The sequence below is a fragment of the Lagenorhynchus albirostris genome, chromosome 6, assembly GCF_949774975.1.
Source record: "Lagenorhynchus albirostris chromosome 6, mLagAlb1.1, whole genome shotgun sequence".
NCBI classification, from domain to species: Eukaryota; Metazoa; Chordata; class Mammalia; order Artiodactyla; family Delphinidae; genus Lagenorhynchus; species Lagenorhynchus albirostris.
The window spans coordinates 1,375,858-1,399,731 of NC_083100.1; the positions used below are offsets into that span (position 1 = coordinate 1,375,858).

The window sequence follows — 23,874 nt, forward strand, 5'->3', positions numbered from 1 at the left end:
TTGTTTGATGTTTTCCCATGATTGGATTTAGGTTTCATGTGTTTTTTGTAGGAAGGTCACAGAACTCATTATATCTTATCAGGTAGCACGTGATTCCTCTTTGTCCCATCACTGTTTCTATTAACTTTGATCACTTGACTGAGATAGTGTCCTCGCTGTGAAGTTATTCTTTTACTCCTTGTAATTTATAAGTATTTTCGGGGGAAGTACTTTGAAGCTAGGTAAATATCCATTTTCTCATCAAACCTTGACCCAGTAGTTAGCATCTGTTGATTTTCATGGCTAAATTAATTATTAGGTAATTTTCCTAATTCTGTCATTCCTTCTACATTATTAGTTACTATTCTACTATAAAGAAATGCTCTGTTTTTTCATTTATTTATTTATGTCACTGTGGACTCACAGATTTCTGTTTTGTCCGTATACATCTGTATTCATTTCTGTCTCTCAGTATACTGACAGCTATGAATTCACATCAGTACCTTCAGTTCCAGAGTGACACAACAAGGCTCGTTCTCATTGTCCCCCAGCCCACGTCCTTCTCAGATAGTGAGAAACCTGGCTTCCCTCAGGTCAGTGCGTCTCCTTCCTGGATCATTCCCCCCAGTGTATCACCAGGTTCCCACCACTGCTACCACTGCTCCCTTCCACAGTTTCCACTGGTGTTTCTCCAGCCTCTGCTGTGTCCTGCTGCCCACCCATGTAGGTGCAAACCTCTTTTGAAGACCGTTTTCCTGTGTTCCTGGCAAGGTTTGGTTTTGTTTTGTTTTAGGTGGTGTTTCTGACTTGGTTCTGAGCAGTCACACTGTCTCGGGGTGTGTGCGTCTGTGCTTCTGTGTGTGCTTTGCTTGTAGCTCAGAACATTCTTTGGCTGGCGTTCGTTGTCAGTTTTAGAAGAGTCTTGCTGGCACCTCGTCAGTGTTGCTACACCCCGTCTTCTCTGCTCTCCTTGGGCTCCACTTGACCACATGTTGGACCTTTTCACCATGTGCTGTGTCCCTCTTTTCTGTGTCTCTCATTCTGTTTTCTCTGTGACCTTCAGCCCGGATATGTTCTTCAGTCTGTCTTCTAAGTTACTACTCTTTCAGCGCTTCCCAATATGCTCCTAGACATGTATTTTCTATATTTGAAGTTTTAACTTTAATTGTAGTCCTTTTTGATTTTAGAATTTCCATTTTTTTAATAATTTTGAGTTGTCTGTTGAAATTATTTTGTTATCTAAATTCTTTGACATATTAATCACAAAGTTATCTGGTAACCGTAATATCTGGACCTCTGTTCCATCTGTTTAAACTGATTCTCCCTCTGTCCTTTCCGTTTGGGGACATTTAATCTTTTTTGGTATGCTGGTATTTTTTAAAAGGCCAGTCATTATTTTGGAAGAACTGTAAAGCTAGCGTGAGGCTGCTGTCGCTGTCCTTGCTGTCTTCTGGCAGCGTTTTAGTAGGGCAGACTCCCGAGTCTGTCAGAAACCAAGCCAGGGGACCCTGCACTTAGGTGTGTGCGGTCTGGCGTATTTCCTGTTTGACCTTCCTGGTGGAGCACTTTTACTAGAGCCCCTCCTCTTTGGTGGGTCCTGACGTGCAGTTTTGTCCCCATGGCCCCCTCCCTGCTGAGGGCTGGCTCAGCCCCCAGGCTCCTGCCAGTGAGAGTGGGCGGGGCCGTGGGGGGCAGCAGTCACCTTGCAGCCGTCCTTTTTGCTTTCCTTTCCTGGGGCCTTGGCACCGCCCTGCCTTTGATGTCTCGGCACAGGTGTTTTTTCATGTTGTCCGTTTGTCTTGGTGGCTTGGGAGGGGCTTGCTCTGCACTAGTCCACCAGAAGCTGGACGTACTCGTCGCTTTACCCAGTGACACGGGGAGGCTGTTTGGCAGGTTTTCATCGTTGTTAAGTTCTGTCTTATTTTTAATCTGTGAGCATTAAAGGGAATCTATTAATACTGTATTGGACTTACAATTTTAAAGTTTAGAAATGTTGGAATTTTTAATCAATATTTAAATGATTGGGGAAATCTAACTTTTAAAATGCTTAACTGTTTTTAAAAAATAACTTCATTTTTTAGAACGGTTTTAGCGTTACAGAAAAATGAAGGTACTGGAGAGTTCTCATATACCCCAGCTTCCCATATTAACGTCTTATATTTGTGGTATATTTGTTACCAATACTGAACAATATTGATACATGTTACTAACTAAAGTCCATACCTTATTCAGATTTCCATCGTTTTCTCCCTAATGTCCTTTTTCTGTCCCAGGATCCCATGCAGAATAGCACGTGACTTTCAATTGTCACGTCTCCATCGGCCCCTCCTGGCTGTGACGACTTCTCAGACTTTGCTTGTTTTTAGTGATTCTGACAGTTTTGAGGAGTACTGGTCAGGTGTCTTACAGAATGTCCATCAACTGCAGTTTGTCTGGTGTTTTCCTTACAATTAGCCTGGATGTGTGTGTTTGGGGGAGAAAGACCACAGGGTTAAGTACCATCAACGTGACACATCACTGCTGGTGTTGACATTGACACCTGGCTGAGGTATGTCTGTCAGGCCTCTCCGCTGTGTGTTTGCTCTTTCCCCCTTCCCAGAAGTCACCATGCCTGCCGTAGCCTTTATATTTGTCTGTGGGGTAAAAATTGTGTGACTGTTTAGAGGAATGCTGTTTTCTGAAAGGAAATTTAGTTGCTTGATATTTTAAAAAATGATAAATTGAAATTAGAATGTAAATAGAGTGACTATATTTCTTCATTCACAGAATTTCTTTTGAGTGTTGAAGACATGAGCAACAGTTATTACCAAATTTCCCTCTAGAAAGCGTGTTATGAGGGATAAAGACGAATGAGTGAAGCCCTTCTGTGAGCGTCTTCTGCAGCTGTTTGTAGCTGGAAAGGTTTGTTGCTACTCAGAGAAGGTTCCCTGGCCAGGCTGCAGAGCGTATTTCTAGAAACGCCCAGGCGAGCGGCCGGGAGGCTGGTGTGTCTCTGAGACACCGAGACACCGGTTGGTTCCCTGCAGGGAGGGAGCCAGCAGTTTGGGAACATTTTAAGGAACTGTTTCTTTTAGAGAAGGACTGGTTCAGTATTAGAGTGGAGGGTGTTTTGTGGCCATTTATTTCCTGGAATAAGGGGGGGTTGATGGGGTGCTTTTTTATGGCAGTGGTCTGTAGAAATCAGTTTCCCTGGTTCCTCATATTCTAGGAAAAAAAAAAATTAATGTTAAGTATGTTTTAGCCAAACTCCACTGACAACGTGAGAAGTTTATACAGTTGACCCTTGAACAACGTGGGGGCATATAACTTACAGGCGGGCCTCGGTATCCACGGTCTGTGGTTCCCCCTGTCCGTGGATTCAGCCACCCAGGGCCCGGGTGGCACGGTAGTGTTCACTGTCGAAAAGTATCCACAGATGAGTGGCCCCACAGAGTTCAGCCCACGTTGTTCAGGGGTCCACTGTATCATCCTGATTAATATAACAAGGGTGATAAACTTAGAGACACACTTCATGGTTTCATGAGAAGCTTGAAGGGCACTTGCACTGTGCTTATGGAGACACTTGGGAAGCCTGAGGAGGGAGGTGTTCTCATAATACATCCATTATATCGTATGCATATTTTATAGTGGATATGGAACTTGTTGATACTTTGTGGCTGGAAATTATTGGCCAACACTTCTAATTCTTGGAAAAAGTCATGCAACGTCCTTTTGTGTTTTTTTTTTCTTTAAACACAGAAAAAGTAAACCAAAATCTATTCATATGCATATGGGGAATTATAAAATAAGTAGGTGGTAAATGGCTAAAATTAGACGCTTACATGATTAACTTCAGAAGGGAAAGGGAGGGGCAACAAGAAGCTTGCATCAGAAGAACAATTTTGTTTCTAGGGGAACAAACGGGAGGTAAGAAAATTTGTGATACTAATTGTTTATGCAGGTGCAAGTGGTATTTTCCATATGTTCATGGCCATAAACACCCCAGCAATAGGAATTTATGACAGTTTCTTCTTTCTTTAAAAAAATAATTAATTAATTAATTTATGGCTGTATTGGGTCTTTGTTGCTGCGCACGGGCTTTCTCTGGTTGTGGCGAGCAGGGGCTACTCTTCGTTGCGGTGCGTGGGCTTCTTGTTGTGGAGCACAGGCTCTAGGTGTGCGGGCTTCAGTAGTTGAAGCACTCGGGCTCTGTAGTTGTGGCTTGTGGGCCCTAGAGCGCAGGCTCAGTAGTTGTGGCGCATGGGCTTAGTTGTTCCGCGGCATGTGGGATCCTCCTGGACCAGGGCTCAAACCTGTGTCCCATGCATTGGCAGGTGGCTTCTTAACCACTGCACCACCAGGGAAGTCCCTTTATGACAGTTTCTTCCCCAGAAGTGTCTGCTTCCTTTTTTTTTTTTAAATGAAATATTATGGTCTCCTTTTCTCTTTCAGGAACTTTCTACTCTTCCTGTCTGGTGTTTTAGAGTTTAACCAAGATAGGTGTAGATTTAAATTTCTCTTTTGTTACGTGGGTACTTTCTGATTTGTTGGTAGGACCTTATTCCTTGCTTCTGTTTTCAGTTTCTTCTCTTGCTTTGAACATCTTAAATGTAGTCACTGTCTTCTGTGTGTGATCTCAGGTTTGGAGGCCTGTCTGACTCTGTCGTTTATTGTGTCCTCTGATTCTCACCCATGGTGGCTTATTTCCTTCTGCATTTTGGAGACTTTGGACACTGAGTTCATGCTTCGTGGGTATTTATCCCTGGGCCCCAGGGACGTTTGATTTCAGGTGAACCCAGACTCTCTCGGTGTAAGCACGCCCCAAATATTTCGTTCACGGGGCATCCTGTGTTGTTTGCTAACGCTGACAGCCCTGCTCCTGGAAGGTCTGTTGCCGCCTCCAGGCCCTGAGATTCAGGAGGAACCGGGAATTAAGCTTCCTTTGCTGCTTGTGGGATTCCAGGCCCCACATGGTGAGGATTGGAACCCCACACTTGTGTGAGGACAGGCTGAGGCTGTGAATTCTTAAGACGCCCGCTGAGACCCCCTTGCCGTCAGGGCGCTTTCTTCCCTCCTGCCTTCCCCTGAGGGTGCGCCCTCGGAGCTGCACATATGTGCAGAGGTGCATCACAGGTGTCCACCTGCACGGGGCGCCGCTTTGCCTTGCCTCCCAGCGGCTCTGCAGATGCCCCGGGGTGGCGGAGGCTGCAACTCTCCCTCTGGTTTCCAGCTCGCTCTTCATTTCAGCCCCTTATGATTTCTCGCAGAGCCCATCAGTGCATTTAAAAGCATTTGTAGAGGTTTTATATCACGAGGTTTTTCAGGGTATTGGGCTGTTGTTTTGCTGGAAATGGAAGGCGTCTGTTTCTCTGTATGATCTGAAAGCTGATTTGGTGCTGGTTCTTCCCATGTCCCTTCCACAGAGGGTCCAAGTGGGGAGCTCTGTGTCTTCCTTTGCTCAGTGAACCCCCGGGATGGAGAAATCTTTCATTCCCCAGCGTTGAAGGCGTAGGAGGGAAACGCAGAGGATAAAAGGCTTGTGCGGTGATGGGAGGATTCTGTCCGGGAGAGCTATTCGGGCATCTCCAGAGCACTGAGTGGCACGAGGGATGGTGGCTCAGCCCGCGCACGTGGTGCTGAGCCTGACGTTGCAGACACGCCCCAGTGGGGTCATCTCAGGCCGTGTTCTACATCCAGTCACTCACCCCTCAGCAAACACTTTCTGTTGCAGGCACTGTTCTGAGCACTGGGGATATTGGGGAATAAGACAGAGTTGGGGGAGGAATGGGCAAGCGATCACCAAATACGTAGGGGGGGGCCTCTGAGTGCTGTGGGGCGGAAGTAAAGCCGTCCCGGGTGGGAGCTGTTTTGTGGAGAGAGAGGCCTTGGGTACCAGAAGACGTGGGTGTCCCGGCTGCACTTGCGGGGAAGGGGCAGGGTTGGGAGGTAGAGGCAGGCTTGGCACGTTCTAGGAAAGGAAGAGTCCACGTGGTGAAATGGAGGGGCGGGCCCAGTGCAGGTGAGGTGAGAAGGTAGCAGGGCGCGCGCAGCAAGGGCCTGTGGGCTGTGGTGTGAGGACTTTGGTTGAAGTCGTAGCAAAGCTGTGGCCCGTTGGCATGCTCTGAGCGATAGAATCTGAACCACGTGTTAGGAGGATGGCTCTGCGTGCCGTGTTGGATGTCGACTGGGGCACAGGTGGAGGCGGGGAAGCAGAGCTTCAGGGTGTGGGTGAGAGACGACGGGGGCATGGCTGTGACCAGGACAAGCTCACCTTCCTTCCCCGCAGCTGCTGTCTCCCGGGGCAACCTTGCTGGTCCCTGTGCAGCCAGATTTGTTCTTACTCCCTAGGTTTTCAAAACTAAACTATCATTGAAGGATTCAAACGAAAGAGGGTCCACAGGGGAAGGGCTGTGACTGCGAGACAGGAGAGTGGGCACCTGAGGTCCCTGCGATGGACGTGGGTATTGGTCTTACGACTTTCAGACTCACGTGTATGGTCCTAGGAAGAGAGTGGGGAGCAGTGTAGACCACACCTGGGTGTACTCTGAACTGGATGCTGATGGCAGTGGGGTTGATGTGGGGGTGCAGGGGATTCCTAAGAGGGGGAGTTGCTTGTGGCAACAGTGACCTTTCGTTGTAGACCGTCAGGCACTCTGGTTTATGGAGATCTTTCCTTTAGAGGCTGGACAGACTCAGGGGCGCCGGGGCCTGAGCTGGGAAGTGTCCAGGTCACAGGGTCCAGGCAACTCATTTTGCTTCTTGGGCGTTTGTAATTCTTTCTTTTGCTTGCCCTTGTGTAGTTTGAGGTCCACGCTGACATTTGGGCATGCGGTCTGCATGACTTAGGCCCCAACAGGTGGCCCATATCCTGGGAAGGGGCCTGTTTTTCCGGGAACTTCTTCATGGGGCCTCTCAGCTCTTGCAGCCCTGGCGTTGGGCGCCTGCTTTCTGGCTCCGCAGCGTGCAGGGTGATACGTTTCCGTGGTGGCCACACTTGTCACACCGCAGAGCCAGGAAGAGGCCCTGGGAGCTCCCCTGTCCTGTGTATTCATCCGGTGCCCATTCGTTGCGCTCTCAGTGCCAGACGCGGCTCTAAGGACACAGAGCTCTGGAGAGTCACCGACCAGTGGGGGCGACAGGCACGTGGACACAGGATGCGACGAGGTTCCCGCTGGGGGCTGACGGGGGAGAGGGCTTCACGGTCGTGGCCCGGGTGTTGGGATTACAGGACGAGGGGGTGAGCCGAGTCGTCGGGAGCCTGGGGGCCTGGGTCTTCTCCGAGAGGAGAAGGCTGGAGGGCTGGAGGCCGCCGGGACGGGGCTGCCGCGGGCAGGGGGGCTGGTGTGTTGGCTCCGGGGCGTGTGTTCATGACGGGAAGGGGGAGTGGTGAGGGCTGGGAACCGAGGCAGGTCGCGGGGGCTCCCGGCTGCTCGGGGATCCTGAGTCTCGCTGCGGGGAAAGGGCTTTTGTGGGCCCCTGGGATGAGCCGCGGGCTTTGTTTAGAATCACTGACTGCAAGAAGCCCTGCGAGGAGAACCTGCGAGACAAGGGAAGGGCGTGAGGCTCGGGGGCCAGCCCAGGGCGACACTGGTAGGAGGAGGTGTGCGGCAGAAGCGGGGTGGAGGTCGGGTCAGGAAGGCGTCTCCCCGCGGCCGCGCACCTGGGGCACCCGGGGCGGCGGGAGCAGGCGGGAGTCGGGGAGGCTGGCCTGAGGGTGAGGCCGGAGGGTCACGGTGGGAGCGGGCCTGAGGGCACGGGACGGGAGCGGGGTGGGGGAGGAGGCTGACGAGGAAGTGGCCTTGCTGGCCAGCTTTGAGCTCCCGTGTGGGCGGGCCCCGCGCTGTGCCCACAGGAAGGCATGACGGTTCTCGTCGCCGCTGGTAGGTGAGGCCCCGCGGCTCCGGGAGGGCAGGTGAGGCCACGGCGTCTGCCGTCCATGGCAGGCAGCCCTTCACGCCCAGGTCCCGGCTGGGGCCGCGGGGCCTCCCGTGCAGCCCGGGCCGGCGGCTCGTGGCACAGTTCACGTGTCAGCACTGCCCCTTCAGCTGTGTTGTGGCCCTGGGGCCTCCACGAGTGCGGAGCGACCTTTTTAGGAGAGAAAGGAGCTCGGGTTTTCATAGAACAGAAGGACTTGTAACGTCGGTTTGGTTTGGTTTGGTGGATCTGGTGGCCTGGGCGTGTGGCTCAGTCCTGTGGCTGGACTGGCTGGGGTCCTGCTGGCCTTCAGCCTCCCCTCTGGTCTCCAGGGCCTGCCCGGGGATCTCAGAGGGGCGTGAGTACCCGGAGCCTGAGAAGCATGTGTCGACGCATTTTTCATTCACACAGCCCCTGCCATTTTCTGTTTGGAAGTGACGCTATAGACAAATTCGTGTAGATACCCAGTGTGTGCATGGGCGCCTGCCAATTCTTTTAAGTCATTTCCCAGGCACTGTGCCAGGTCACTGTTTGTCGCTGTGCAGCCCTCCCTCGGGGTAGGCAAGCTGTGAGTCGGCCTCCACTTGACCGATTCCATCTCTTCCCAATTTAAGGAGGCCAGACGCTGTTAAGATACTGCGTTCCTTCCATGAATCCGATCTTGTCCAAGGCAGTTGCTAGGACAACAGCATCTTCGGTTTTCTCTCCTGCTATTTTTATTTCTTTACTATCTCAGGTTACTATTTTCATTTTCCGTATCAAGTTCCTCTTTACCATTTTTAAAAATAGAGATGTTTAATAACTTTAATATGTTAACACTGTATGTTCTTGCCTTTACGAAGTTCACCTTAATAAAGACAAACTCGCAATAAACAGAAAGGCCTTAGGATCAATGTATCTAAACCTGCCGAAGAAGAAAGGTACAGACTCGGTCGTTTCATGTTTCCTCTCGATGTTCAAACCTTAGTTAGAGCTTAATTTGGTATTTATCTTTTATGTTAAAATACCGATTCTCAGTTTAGAAGTCGTTTAACATGAAAGTAGGTGCTAAATGTCTTCAGTCTGTCCTTCATTAGTTGTGGCTGGAAGAGGCACGCACCCCTCTGCCCTCAGTGCATGCCCCATGGAAAGCTCATGATCGAAGTCCAGTGTTCGTCTCCATGTCCCGTTATTTATATTTCTGCGTGCAGGAAATAACGTATGTCCCTTGGAGAAGAAAGTTAGTGATAAAAAGTAGACTTTCTACCAGGTGCACTGATTGGTGGGCAGTTGCAGGTTTTCACAGGGACCTGCTGGTGCGAAATGATAGGGTAGTGTTTCACACGCACCCTGGCCCACCAGGGGTGCCTGGACTTTGCGTGTGTCCAGTCATTCCTTTGGTTTTAGAATTTTTAGGACACATCCCGCTTCCAGGTATTTGAACGGGCGCTTGAGTTAGGAGCTTTTCTTCTTCACAGTTAATATGAGTTAAATGGGATTCAGACATTTAAAGTATATGATGTTGTGACACGTGTGGTGTGAAGATAGGACCTCAGTGTGGATGTATGTGTAATAGGCTGTGGTGTTCGTGTGCTAAAAATAGGAGGCACTCATTTTTAAAATAAAAAGATTGTTTTTGAAAATGGACTTTGACAAAATAAGATTTTTTGGAAGTTGATTTCATTTTTTTATACTTGATTTATGTTTAAGGTAATGGAAAATTGGGGAAATTGTATATCAAAGAAGTGACTTTAATAACTAATTTCTCTGGTGCTCTTCTTTAAAATTAATGGGAAATTCTTAGCCGGGCTCATCAGCATTCGTATGCAATAATGAGTAACAGGGCTGGGGGATTGGAGTCCCCGAGCCACCCCGCAGTTAGTTAGTAGTTTCCAGCTCCTTGGTGCATCTAGACAGAGCAGAGTCAACAGTACCTAACAGTACTATCTACTGCTCCAGAGGAGTAGAGCAGATCCAGAAGAGGCAAGGCGTAGTCCATCCTTTTCTAAAAAATTCTCCTTTTTACGGTAATACAACACAGGATTTGATGCTAGAATTACTACCTATATTTAGTCCTCCAGGAAAACTCTTCCAACCAGGAAACCCCGAGCATCACTGACTACCCCTGAGGTGGTGCTAAGAAATAAAAGTGCCCCCACTCCCCGGGTAGTTCTTCGAGGCACACGTAAGAGGGCAGGAAAAGCGGGGCCTTCCCGGGGCAGGATGGTTGTGGACTGGACCCTGACATGCGTCCTGCAGTCTCACAGCGGCAGAGCTCAGTGTGTACTGGCTGACAGGAGGGGAAAGCTCCACGTGGTGCAGGGACTTCACGCGCTAACAGCGCACGGAGACGTGCCGTTTAATACAGCGGATACCTGCAGGGGCTGGTGGGCAAGACGTTCCTGGACTCGAGGGTCAGAGCATCTGGGTTCGGGTGTCAGCCTGACTCTTCTCGCCCGGTGACCTTGAGTGCGGCACTTAACATCTTTTACCTCCGAGACAGTGCCTGCCTGCTGACCTCCCATGTCCGATCCCAAGGCGGTGATGGGACTGGCAGGCAGGCCGCCCTCTAGGATCCAAGTCCATCTTCATTGCGGCAGGCGTCACCAAGGTGGGTACCCAGAGGATGGGACGGTGGACTCGGGAGTTCCCAGGAGTGGTGCTGGCTCCCTCAGCTTGAGGAGAGGTGTCGTGGAGGAGCGGGCATCGTTTAGGGCAGGCGTTCAGGAGGAAGAGATAGATGCTCAGGAGGGCGCTCCAGGGAGGGCAGCCAGTGCTGGGGAGAGCGGGTCCGCGCACGTCCAGGAGGCTCGCTGTGGGCCCGTGAGGACCCTCGATTCGTCTGATGGGGGCTGAGCAGCGGGGGTGTGGTCGGCTTTCTCCCGAATGGTATTTCCAAGGGCATCGGGTCATCAGACTCACTGAGTGTTCTTTCCTCCCAAATCGTTAGTTTTCATAAAGCGGCAGTTTTCTTACAGGACTTCTTTCCTGAGAGTGATTCTCTAACTGGTAGATAACTGCATGCAGTAGCAGCTGGGGCTGGAGAGTTAGGCGTTCTCTGAGCAGAAACCGAAGTACCGGCACCGAGGTCATCCATTGAAGGGGGCGCGCCCGTGACCTTTGTGCTGTCAGCCGCCTCCGGGGAGGGGCTTCCTGGGTCAGGGCGAGGCGCTTCTGCTGAGGGACCCGCTGCTCCTGACCTGCTCACGTTTCAGCCCTGCAGCAGCGTCTTACTCCCTCTTTCTCTGGCTTCTGTGTGCTAGTTGATTGTTTAACGTGGTTCTGTTTCATTCCCTCCGTTGACCTATCCGCTGCACCTCTTTATCTCATCGTTAGTGACTGCTGTGAGGTGTGCAGTGCACACCTTTACCTTGTCACGGTCCCCCAGAAAGCCAGCATCGGGCCACGTCACACATGACGTGAGCCCCTCGCAGCCGGCTTCTCTCCCCGCTTCTGTCCTCTGTGCTGTTACGCGTGTGTTTTTCACTTCCACACATGTTAGGAACCTCAGGATATACTGTTACTACTTTGGCTTTAAACAGTTCATTCGAGCTTTTTATTCCGTCTTCCCTCCTTCCTGCCCTTCTTCCTGCAGCTGTGGTTCCTGCTGTGCTCGGTTCCTTCATGCAGGTCCGGGTTTCACCTGGCTGAGCAGAGCCCCCTTCAATAGCTGAGCTCAAACTGCAGGCCTGCTAGTGATGACTTCTATTAGCCGTTGTTTAGAAAGATATGTATTTCCATTTCATTTTGGTAGATTTTTCATTCATCATAGAATTCTGGGTTGACGGTTGTTTTCTGCCAACACTGAAGATACTCCATAGATTCCTGGCTTGCACAGTTTCTGATGAGAAATATGAAATTATTCTTATCCTTGGCCCTTGTACCTAATGGAGCTGTTTTCTCTGGCTGCTTTTAAGACTTCCCCTTACTCTCTCTTTAATTATTATGTGCTCCTGTGGTCTCCTCTCTGTTTGTCCGGCTTGGCGTTTATTGAGTTTCTTGGCGGTGAGGGTTTCTAGTTTTCCTATCATTTGGAAAATGTTTGGTCGTTATTTCTTCAGATCGTTTTCCTCCCCCATCGAGGACTCTGAGTGCACATATGCTGGCTGACTTGATCCTGTCCCGCAGGCCACTAAGGGTCTGTCCATTTGTCCTTGACCTTTTCTCTCTGTGTCTTGTTTGGGATAGTTTCTGTTGCTCAGTCTTCAAGTTCACTGCTGTTTTCTTCTGCGGTTACATGTAATAACGCTGTTAATCCATTGCGTTAGTTTGGGTCCTCCGAGAAACAGAAGCCAGGATGGGAGTAAACACTGATGAGGTTTTGGAGGGAAGCCCCTGTGAAGGATAAAGGGACCAGACCTGAGGTGGAAGGAGTCTGGCCCTGTGACAGGGAAGGGGAGGGGAGGAGATTGGGGAGGAACAGTCCAGGAAGGGTTTGGCCAGGCTGACGGGGTGTCCTAGAGCCAAAGGCTCCTGCTGAAAGAGGCCCACGGCCCACGGATGGGCTGCCATGGAACTTCTGCTGCTCTTGGTCGTGGGCTGCACCCTTACGTGGGAGGCGTGGCCTCTGCGTGAACAGGGTGGCGGGCCCAGAGGGTCAGCACCTGGGCCCTCGGCCACTCGGGCCTCCTCGCAGCAGGGCATCTGAGCAGCACATCTGCATGGCTGCCACACCTACCCAGTGGAATCTGTATTTCGGGAATCCTGGTTTTTTTAAAATTCTAGAAGTTCTTTTTATATTTTCCAGTTCTTTCATTATTTTCCTTTTCCATTTAATTTCTTGATTACATTGAATATTTTTATAGCTGTTTTAATGTCCTTGTTTCCTAATCCATCATCTTTGTCATGTCCTTAGTCTGCTTGATTTTTTTCCCCTGGTTACAGGTTACATTTTTCTCTCTCACGTGTCTAGAACATCGGTTGCCGTAAATCACGAGCCTTTATGTTTATGAGCACCAGGTTTTGTTTCATTCTATTGAATGGCAGGCAGTTAAGATACTTGCAAGTCAGTTTAAGCTTTCGGGGCTTGATGTTTAACCGCTTTGGTGGGTCTAGAGCAGCCTGTCTTTTAGGGAAGGGTTAGCCCGGCCCCCGGTGTGCAGTGAGCGGTCCCTCTGCTCTGGCTGGCTCAGCCCCAGGGCAGCTCTTGGACTGCTCACCCGGAGACACCCTGGGACGTCCTTTGCCTGGGGTGCTCTCCACCCGCCGCGGGGGCACCGCCCCACGCACCCTGCCTGCTGCTCAGCTAGAGACCAAACGCGCTGGATTGACGTGGCTCTCTTCTGCCCAGGTCCTTCCCCCTAGCACTCAGCCCGTGTCTGCTCAGTGCCACCAGCACACTCAGGTGGTCCAGTTTCCAGATGCGTGTGGCCAGGGGTTGAGTCCAGGCCCTATTACTCCCTCGTGGCGGGAACTACAGGCATTACCTGGCATGCGTTGGCCTCTCGCTTGGGCTGTCCCTAGTGGCGCCGCTAGAGGCCAAGGTGACTGAGGTCGTGGCCATCAGGGAGCAGCTTTCCACGCCCGGCGGCTCCAGCAGGACGCGCTCCGCCCCATCCTGTCACCCTTGCCCCCCCGTCCTCCTGACCGTGTCCTCTTCTCCGCTGTCCGGGTCGGTCAGGGAGGACTTCTGCATCCCCTCCACTCCTCCAGCACTTTCCACCTGCTACCATCCCACTTCCCAACTGGTTTATATATTCTGTGTATTTTATAATGTTAGAGAAGATGGGACTTTTATTCGTGTCTCAAAGCAGCCAGGACACAGTGTATCAAATGTAGAAGGAATGCACAGTTTCCTCCAGGAGGCTGAGTGCATATATGTTTCTCTTCTCAGCTGGCTTTTGTCCAAGCAGCTGCCGGCATCTCTAAGCTGCGTGTGACAGCAGTGCCTGGGAGGAGCAGCCTCTGTGAGCTCAGACCTCTTGAGCCACTGCACGGCACCCGCGCCGTCCCGGCCTGTAGCGTGTAGAGATGGGCGCCTTTTTCTAAAATCAGAACTCACCCAGGGTTTAAAGCGTCCTCACAGTCAAACTCAGCAGCATCACTTTGTTTCAGCCGCAACACCCTGAGCTCAGACCTACCATGCCTGCGGCTCCCCGGCCTGACCCAGGACAAAACTGACTGCGGGCCCGCGGCCAGGAGTCACGCTCTCGTGCTGACGGTCGGACGAGGTGCCCGCGTCAGCTTCTGAGAGATGCTCCCGCCAGGAGGTCCTGGGCCACTCCGTCCTCACAGGGCCACAGAGCGTGTTTTCTCAAGTGGTGAATGTGGTGGACTGGGGCTGGGAGGTTTGGAGGCTGGCTTAAAGAAGCGGATGCAGGTATGAGGTGATGAAAAGGAAGCAGCTTTGTTTTGCTTTCTCGTTGTGAAACATCCCAAATGGGAGCCCTCCTGGGGTTCTCTGTTGGCTTAACTGCACTGAAAGGGAACCCTGAGGGTCTGGGGACCCTTGTCTGGGTGTGAAGGGCCAGTTAGGTGCTGCCCCAGGAGGTCCAGAGAGCAGATTTTGTGATGCAGTTAATAGACGCTGGCTGCACTCAGCGGTTCCACATCCCGCGAGTTTTTATTCTCTGCTCTGTGGTTTAAAATTTGATTTGCAAAGAAGACAGCAGAGCCAAACTGTGGCCTCCCGGCCCTTCCTCAGCAGGTGCTGGGGGCTGGCCCGGTGCCGGTGTGCTGGTGTCGGCGAAGCTTGAAAACCTTTCCGATGAAAAGAAATCACTTTCTGGTGTGATAAAAATTACGGAGGGATAAAAATTAAGATTGTTCTTTTATTGCTGCAGCAGTTGTGTATTCATAGCAGTTGGCTGGGAACGTCTTTGTGGACAGGGAGAGACCACGTGGGGAGATGCACCCGCGGCTCCTGCTTTGTGGCCCCTCTGCCCCCGTCCTGGTTCTTGTTCCCAGGGGGTGGCCGCTCTCCCACGGCCTCAGCGCGGCCTCTCTCTCGTTGTACAGACATGCCCAGTGTCTCCATCATAAAACGCAGAACAAGCTGCATGGGTTTTCTGTAGCAGCTGTAACGAACGGCCACTGGCGGAGCGGGTGAGAAGGTGCCCGTGTCATTTTCCGGTTCTGGGGGTCAGAGCACAAACCCAGGCGAGGGGCTGTGCTCCCACTGGGGCTCTGGGGAGCCTCTGCTTCTTTCCTTTCCAGCTTCTAGGGCCCCTCGCGCCTTGGCTCCCGTCCTCGGTCAGGCCGACCTCTGCTTCTGCCACCGCATCTCCTGACCTGACCCTCTCCCAGGACCCTCATGATGACCCTGGGCCCACCTGTCAGTCCAGGGCGGTCTTCCCGCCTCGAGGTCCCGGCTTAATCATGTCTGCACGGGCACAGGGTCTGGGCGTGAGGGCGTGGGAGTCTAGGGGGGATTTTGCGATCTCAGTACCCCCTTGACACAGAGGCTCTGCTCACACCCCATCTCCGCACACAGCGCCCCCTGCTCGCAGGCTCCGGGGCCCCTCCTCTCCTCGGGTTCTCCCCCGCGCCGTCCTCGCTGGGATGGCGACCCTCCCTCGAGATGCCGGGGCGGCAGCTGTGCAACTGGGTCTCCAGCAGAGCCCCGCCTTCTCAGCCACCGACCCAGCTCCCCACCTGCCCGTTGGTGGTCTCCCCGCGGCGGCCCACGCGCTGCTCCCATTCCGCTTAGGAGCCAACCGGGGTGCCCGCCTCCCTGGGGCGCCACCCGCTCATGCTCCGCTGTGCTGCCCAGGCTCTCCTGAGCCCTTAAGGCCCGTGGAGGTCGCTGAGACCCTCGCGCAGGGCCGCACTTGCAGCTCTTCCGGCCCAGCGACCACCTTCTGCCGCAGTGCCTGTCGGAGTTGGAGAGCAGGGGCGCCGCCCTCACTCCGGGTTCTCCCGCCACTCCTGTCCCCTGCTCCTCCCGTGGCCATGCCAGGCGTCCCCGCTCGCCCCGTCCCCGGGCTCTGCTGCTCCGTGTGCGCCCCCCGCCGGCTCCCCCTTGGCGGGCACCCTGGGCCGTCGTGTGCCACTGGCTCCCTTCCCAGTCTCCGCCCAAGAGGATGACTCCTGGCGGGGAGCCGGGTGTTTCCTTTTTCCTCTGTTGTATACCCAGGGTGTTCCTAGCACCTGGACGAGACCTTGTGCACAGAGGCTCCCAGGGCCGGAAGCTGCGGTCAGCCTGCACTTCGGTCCTCCCCACTTACAGGTCCCTGCTTCTCTCCACGTCCTGCAGCCGCGCACGCCCACTGCAGGCCTGTGCACCTGCCAGAGGGGACGTAGGCTCAGTGCCGGGATGGGTAGTGTGGCCGCGGGGCGTGTCCAGGCAGGGCTGTGTCTGGCCTCGGGTGTGACTGTGACCCCCCTCCTTGCACTGTAGCCTCTGCCTCCACCTTGGTGTGGCAGGTAATGAATGCCCTCTGCTGATGAGAATCAAGGAAAGGCGGATTTCTTTTTTAAGCTGCTTCAGTACTTGTTCTCAAGGGCAAAGTGTGGAGGATTTTTGTGTGCAGTATGTAGTGTGTACATATCTGCTGCTGGACCACATTAACTGGAAGGCAGGAAAAAGAAAACTCCGTATTTTGTCCCCACTGTTAACTGGATGAATCTCAGTGTGCTTTGCCTGTTCCCTGCCTGGCCCACGCAAGACTCCTTCCAGCCTGGCCTTCAGAGCCAGGCTTCCACGCTCCACGGTGGAGGCCAACCCCGTGACGCGCCATCCCAGCCTGTGGACCCCTCGTCCTCGCCGCAGGTTCCCTTCCCCTGGGAGCCCTCCTGGCCATGTGAGGGAGCCTCTGTGCCCCTCCAGGTCCACCCTGTGTGTGCCCTGCACCCCTGGGGCCCCTGCCCCCGATTTGTGGTGGGGCCCATGGCAGGAGGTGCTGGCAGGAGACGGGCAGGTGGGGCAGAGAGAGGGGCTGAGACACCTCCCCTCCCGCCCTCTCCCCCCCGAAAGCTGCGGCTCCCCTAGGTCAGGGCCACTTCTGCCCGAGGCTCCACGGCCACCCTCCCAGCAGCAGCACGGACACGCGGGTTGGCCACTGGCGTTTGTAGCCCCCCCAGCAGCATGGAGGCTCCCGAGGGCAGGGTCGTGTTGTGCTTCCTTCCGCGGGACCCCTCACCCTTACAGTGGGACCGCCAGAAGCAGGCCCTGCCGGCGCGGGGAGGGCAAGAGTGGAGTGGAGGAAGCCGTCAGGTGAGCTGCGGGGACGGATGGACGTTGTAAACTGTTGGTGACCACGGCTTTCCCTCCCGCAGCTGCCGGGCCGCAGGTACAGCCCTGGGTACAACGAGGACGTGGGGGACAGATGGATCTGGCTGAAGTGACGGCCGCCTGCGTGGAAGCTGCCTCGCGAGGATGGAGGTGCACCCAGGCCGCCTGACTCCCCTGGACTCCACGTAGCTTAACATCGGGGGTGGGAGTGAATGATCCTGAAGTTGCACAGTGGAAGAAACGGCCCAGCAAACGGCAGTCTGCCCTGCAGTGTACTTACGGGAGTGGAAGGAGGCGCCCCCATTTAAAGGGGGGCCCTCCAGCTTTATTCTGGGACGGTGATCACTGGGGAGTAACAGTCTGCTGGAAAGAGCAGGTGTCACTTGGAGAAGCTCATTTCGTCACAGTCATGCTCTGTGTCAGGCAGGTTTTGTACACTGTGTGTTCAGACTTCAAGAAATAAAACCGTTCCTGTGGCACATCCCTCCATTATACATCTGCCCACACGCGTACGCGCCACACACGTGTGTACGCACACACACTTACCATTAGCCAACAGTTGGCTTTGATGTGGTTTGGTTTGATCAAGACATATATTAGGATTGAAGAGTTTTTCTGAAGCATTTCTTCTTTTTGTTTTAGAATGTAACTACCACATTAGAGAAAAAGGAAAAAAGCAAAGAGGAAATACCAAAAAGAGGAAGCAGTTACCCTAGATTCAAAGAGCAGAGTATTGGCTGTGAAAGGGCTTTGGGAAGAGTCTCCTGTGACGGCCCCCGTCGCTGGTGGTGCGACTCCTTCCTGAGGGGACTTTCAAGCACAGTGTCAGTGGGTAAAACACAAAAGCAAAACATACTCTCTTTATCACCTAAAAGTCAAGTTGTTGATCAAAACTGAGTCACGTGAGAGAAAATCGCGCTTGCTTACCCACCTCTGTTGAAACTTAGAAACAAAAGTAAGATTTCCTGAAGGCCAATTGCTGAGGTCCGCGTTTTAGTTGCGGAGTTAAGCTGTGAGTCCTGTTAAGTTGGGTTTTCTACTGTGGAGCCCCACTGTGTTCAGCATGGTCACTCCGAGCCCACACGTGTCTATTTAAATGTAAATGAATTAAAATCCACGCCCTCAGCTGCGCTGGCCACAGCTCAGGTGCTCGGAAGCCACGTGGCCCGTGGCTTCCGTCCCGGACGGCGCAGGCGAGACGGCATCCTCACCGTGGAAGGTGCCCTCCAGCGTGGCTGTGTTGGAGCTCCCGCTGGCCGCCGCACCATCCTTCCTTTCCCTCCCTCCCTCCCCTCGCCCGTCTCTCCCTCTCTCTCTCTTTGGATTTTAAGAACTGAACGTTAAGGTTCCCAGCAGTTTCCGAGTTGGAGTCTAGATTTAAGTGGGCGACATTTTGCATTTCACTAAAACCCAAAGCGCTTTCACGGTTGACTGAAAGTGCACCAGGCGTGGGGCCAGTCCTGCAGTCTCGTGGCCCGGGCGCCGCACAGACCCCTTAGAGAGGGGAGGACGGAAGATGGGACCGCGTTCAACTGTCCTGGCTGCTCTGGTGTCTCTCGCCGCCACCCTGCAGTGTCCCTCCCACCGGGGTCGGCGTGCGTGTGGCCAGAGGACTTGGGTGGCAGACAGGCCTCTCGGGCGGGCAAGGCCGGTTCCAGCTTTGGGGGCAGCCTACACCCCCGACGGGGTGTGGCTCTGTGATTGGTGGGGCTGAGAGGGTGAATGGTGTCATGTTCGGTGGTTCCTTTCCCGTGAGGTTGGGCAGAAGAGCAAGTGGATGGTGCCCAAGTCTCTGCACATTGAAGCCCTGAGGGGCCCGGCCGACGCCACGTCTTCCCCCAGAGCTGCCGCGTCGTCGCCTCACAAGAATGCTCGCAGCCCTGGGCAGACCCACGGTGACAGTCAAACTACATTCTGAGTGTTTCCTGCTCGAGGATCGGGACGGAACGACGCGGTTACGTGTCTTGCAGGTGTGTGTTTCCAGGCGGGAGACTCTGTATTGAGGAAAAAGTGCTCATTCTTTTCCTAAAGTACGTTTTTTGTTCTATCAGGTTTTGTAAGCAGAAAGGTGAGAACGGCGGCTGCCCAGAGGGAAACGACAGAGGGTTTCTTCCGTCCATCCTAGCCGGCGGGTCACCCCGGCCTCACCGTCCCCCGCTGGCCGCAGCCGTTCAGCAGTCACCCGCTGGGGCCCGCAGCCTCGTGCTGACAAGGCGTGTGGCCCAGCGAGGGCAGGTGACGAGGCTCTTCAGACGGCAGGTGTGCCGAGGACTCTCTGGTTACGTTGTTCTCATCTGATCTCGAGGGCTGGGGTCTGTGATACAACAGGAATGAAAGGCGCGCCTGCCTTGCCTGCCAAAAAAGCCCCTTTTGTTTGTCAAAGCCTCCCCCCCCCCCATCAGCCACCAGCTTGGCTTGGGACCTTGCTGTGTCCTGTGTCCTTACCAGTTACCCGTTTCTGGGCTGGCCGTTCTTAGAGGTGTTTGTACATGTCAGAACGAAGCAAGCCTTCAGCTGTCTTTTCGTAAGAAAGCACGGTCCGTGCTCGCACTGGGTGCAGATCAGTGAGGCTCGGGGATTGGCAGAGCGCGGGTGGAGAGAAAGCTGCGGTTACTGTCACATTGGGCTTTAGAGGAGACGCCTGTGTGGGCAGCAGCCCCAGGCTGGTCAGGACTGGGTGAATGGAAGCGTGCGCCCGAGGGATTCGGGGCTTTCACGTGGCTGCAAATGAAAGGCGGGAACCCGAGGCTTCCTTCGGGGACATCGGGAAAACGCAAGGGCAGCGGCTGTGGTGCCACCCCGCTGCAGGGACCGCCTGATACTTTTTTGAATTTTGCTGAGGAAAGTGTGCTTTTAAGTCCACATCCAGGACTTGAACCAGAGGTTTCCTCGGGGAGGTGCTGGGGGCTTGGCTAGGATGAACCTGGGGTGTTGGGACCCTCGGGGCTGCAGGAAGAGGTGACGCTTCCCCGCGCAGCATGGTCACCGGGCTCGCAGTTTGGCTCAAGTTGCCGTCAGGATTCTCCCCTCAGGAAGCAGTGAAGCGTGGTCAGACTTTACCTTCAAACACGTAAATAAATTCCACATCTATACCGTTGACTTACTAGTTTTGAAATTCCTGACGAAAAATTGTAATAAGAGGAATGACGTGTGTTTCACAAGTGGTGCTTCCTAGTTGAGGTTCTGAAGCTCCGTGCTTAGACCCGGCTGCTGCTGGTAATTTGGAAAGTACTCAGGTTGGTACCATGTAGTTTCATGGAATTAACTTTTTGTTAATCACGAGGCTATGCTAGTGACTAATAAAATCCCAGCTTTTCATTTTTAAAAAGGCCTTTTCCTTGGCATGGTTTGCGTGGTGGTGGGTTCTTTAATACGTGGGTGTGTGGAGCCTCCTGGGTCCCAGGCACCATTTGCGGCCCTGGACGGAGGGCAAAGAAGAAACAGACACCAACCGCAGCTCCAGATGTCGGGTCCCTCGTGCGGAGAAGCGCTGGACGCCGTGAGGCTCGGTGACCGGCGGGGCGAGCGTGTCGGCCGAGGAGGTCCAGGCCGGCCCCCGGGGCACCCCAGCACTGACTCGGGAGCTGAGGTCGGGGGACAGTGTGGCTTTGGGAGGTGGCCGGGCCGAGGTCCTGGGAGGATCTGGGCCGGGAAGACGGCCGGGGATGTGACCCCCGGCAGGGCTGCGTCCGGAGGTGGACGGAGAGCCTGGTGGGTGGGGACCAGGTGGGGCAGGGAAGCACGTGGGGACAGCTGGGAGCAGCTGTTAAATTCCGAGTTTTCCACTGGCCTTCTTGTAAAGTCAGTCCCCACGCCAGAAGTACACGAGGGTGAGCACGTGCCCGTTCCTCGTTGCTGAGCCTTCGTCTGCTTGGGAAGCGCCGTGAAGAGACGGCTGGGGGTCACCGGGGGCAGCCTCGCCCGGGCTGAGCATTCCCTCCCGAGACGCAGGGACACTCGGGCCGGGGAGGCCACGTCTTCTCCGAGTGTCGCAGTGGAGTGTACAGCCGGAACCCTTTCGTGGGAGTCTGGGAGCCTGAAGGAGGACTTGGACTTTAATCTCCCAGACGTGTGCTAAGTGAGGCCAGGGCCCTGGCCGGACGGGAGCCAGTGCTAAGCCCCCTCCTGCTTGCGCTGCTGCTCCCACCTGTTCTCCCTCTAGAGGAGTCACCTGACACGTGGTGAAGACGCCAGTGTTTTTGCTTGAGTTTGTGCGTCTCACCTGTGTGGCCCTGGGGGCTCACCTGGGCTCAGGTGGGCGGCGCGTCAGCAGGGGGGTGTCCAGAGCTCAGTTTTCTGTTGGGGGCCAGGGATGAGCGTGTCTGCATCAGCGCGGCATGTGTCTCCAGGGATGACTCCAGGCCCCTGACCTGGCCCCGGCCCCTTGTCCTGTTGCTGCCTCCTCTCCTGTCCCAGTCCCGGGGCACCCAGCCCATCCCCCTGCGGCGTGGGTGCATGCAGCCCTGAGCCTCGCTGCTGCCGCCCTTCCTGCCCTTGGTCCCTCAGCGGGGAGGCAGTGCTGCTGCTGGAGGAGAGCATGTCTGCAGAGGGGGCCGGCGGCGGAGTCCACGCAGAGCTCGTGGGTCGGTGGCTGGCCCCTCCCCCAGTGCCGCCCTCAGCTTCCCCGCCTCCTCAGCCCAGGCTGCCTGTGGGTGGCTCTGGAGGGGGGGTCTTCAGTGGACTCACAACTCTCACCCTCACCTTGTAGGCTCTTCCGTCCGGGTACCGGGCACTGTGAGCCTGGAGCTGAGGGGCCCTGTGGGCCGGACCCGGATGAGGAGGCCTGGGCACTGAGCACTGGCTTGGCCGCCGGACAGCCGCATCCTGGTCCCGCTGCCATGAGCTCTCTGCCATCCTGAGGCCTGGACGCCCCCGCTGGCGCCCGGTCGTCACACAGCCAGGCACCCCGAGGGCCCCTCCACCCTCCTCTGGCCCCTTCACATTCTGCAGAAGGGTCTTCCCCCACCCCCAGCCCCCCACGTGCTGAGGTTGCCGAGATGACCTGCTCTCAGGGCAGTTTTCCACATATATACGTCTATAGTATTTGTGTACTTCATGTGAGGCTTGCTTTCTTAGGAGATAAATGCAATAAACCCGTTTCTGTTGAAATAAAAAGCAAGACTTGCAACGCACCCGTCAAAGCTGAAACGAAAATGAATCCCTTCTGCGAAGGGGGACAGTCTTGCCAAGAGAATGTAGCTTAGATGCAGAGAGAATTCCAGCTGGCAAGAAATCCCCAGTGCAAAAAGCCGGCACATGAGCCACTTGTCCGAGGAAGCGTGGCTGCCCGTGGCAGGGAGGGGTGGCGGCAGTGACGGCAGTGACGCCTGGGTCTTAGGACCCTTGTTTCGAGAACGAACTCGAAGCCAGCGTCATGGCGTCAGTCACTGCCTGTCAGCCGTGCTGTGCCGTCAGGCATCTCTGGTCTTGCTCTGGCTTTTTCCAGCTGTCAGCAGGTTTTACATCTGTGAGTACAAAAAAAAATCGAATGATAGTCTTTACCTGGTCAGAGGTGGCTGGAAAGACCCCAGACCTTCTTCTTTGTTGTAACATAAAACAGCCCTTTTCTCTCCGCCAACAAGTCTCATCACGTTTGCTCTCTCGTGGGTCCATGTCTGTTGCTGCTGCTTCCCTCGAAGGTGCAGGGTCGGCCGAGTGTGCAGTCACCTCGCCCCCCTTAGGAGCCGCTCCTGCGCCCCGATGCCGCTGCTCTGGAAGCTGGTTGGCGGTGGACCACCCCCCCCACCCCGGGGCCGGGACGTACCCCAGAGGAAGCTGTGGCAAGCGCACATGGGGACGCCGGGGGACTGGCTTTTCCCTGCAGGGCCAGGCCTGGAGCCCGGGTGAGGCAGCGGTGGGGAGCCGTCCTGTGAAGGGCGGTGTCCGGCACATGGAGCGGGTGTCCAGGTGGGAGGGGCCCCGCGGTGGGTGCCCGGAGCCCTGCGCGATTCTGCAGGGCACGCTCGGCGGGGCCTGGAGTGGGGCCGTCACAGCCGCCATGGACTTAGGGGATCAGAGGACACCTGTGTCCTCTCGCAGCGGGCCTTGGGTCCAGCTGCCGGCAGGGCTGGTTCCTCCCGGAGGCTCAGCAGAGGCCGGTTCCCTGGCTGTTGCAGCTTCTGGACGCTGCCCGCAGGCCCTGGCTCGCGGCCCCTTCCTCGCACCACTGGCCTCTGCTTCTGTCCGCACGTCTCCTCTGACTCTGGCCCTCCTGCCTCCCTCCCTGAGGGCCCTGTGAGGACATGGCCCACCGAGATAAGCCGGGGGTCCTGTCTCAAGGTCCCCGATCACATCTGCAGAGCCCCGTCTGCCACACAGGGTCAGAGCCACAGGTTCTGGGACCAGGACGTGGACATCTCGGGGGCCGCCAGTCTCTCCACCACGAACCCCATAACACAACGACTGAAAGGCCCTTTAAAGGCCACGGGGATGGCCTGGCAGTGCTCCTGGCGGTCCTGACCGTCTCCCGAGGGGCCCGGCCGGGAAGGTCCATCCCTGGAGAAGGTGCTTGGCACCGAGACCCACCTCGGGGTTGTACCCTGCTGTCCCCAGCAGCTGTCGACAGCCCTGGCCGTCGTGAGCCAGGCCCACACTCGCTGGGATCCAGCAGCTCCCAAGGTGGGCCCTGCCCTCCCCGGGGCGCCCTGCCCGCACCCAGGCTGGCTGCCCACACCGTGGGGGGCGGCTCTGAGCGGTCTCCATGGGCTTGCCCAGCGTGGTGGCTGCTCCCTGGGGAGGGTCCCCGCCAGAGCCGCTGGCCTCCCGGACCTTCACTGTCCATGACACCCGCTGCCTCCTCCCCGCCCGGGTTGGGGTGCGCCCTCTGCTGCCGCCCTGCTTTGTGGTCCCTG

At 55.1% G+C, this 23,874-nt stretch overlaps 1 protein-coding gene and 1 long non-coding RNA gene across 3 annotated transcripts in view; both read left to right on the forward strand.

The window, feature by feature from the left end:
- NDUFA10 (NADH:ubiquinone oxidoreductase subunit A10) overlaps window positions 1–17,502 on the forward strand; it is a 48,935-nt gene extending 31,433 nt beyond the window's left edge. For both annotated transcript variants that reach the window (XM_060151665.1, XM_060151666.1), the window contains one exon: window positions 17,068–17,502. In XM_060151665.1, coding sequence (XP_060007648.1) covers window positions 17,068–17,136 — 69 coding nt within the window. In that variant the 3' untranslated portion in view covers window positions 17,137–17,502. The remainder of the gene's footprint in view (window positions 1–17,067) is intronic.
- A 1,079-nt stretch (window positions 17,503–18,581) lies between these two features.
- Window positions 18,582–20,120, forward strand: LOC132521968 (uncharacterized). Its single transcript, XR_009541000.1, has 2 exons — window positions 18,582–18,993; window positions 19,075–20,120. It is a non-coding gene; the product is annotated as an uncharacterized LOC132521968 (long non-coding RNA).
- Window positions 20,121–23,874: the final 3,754 nt, after the last annotated feature.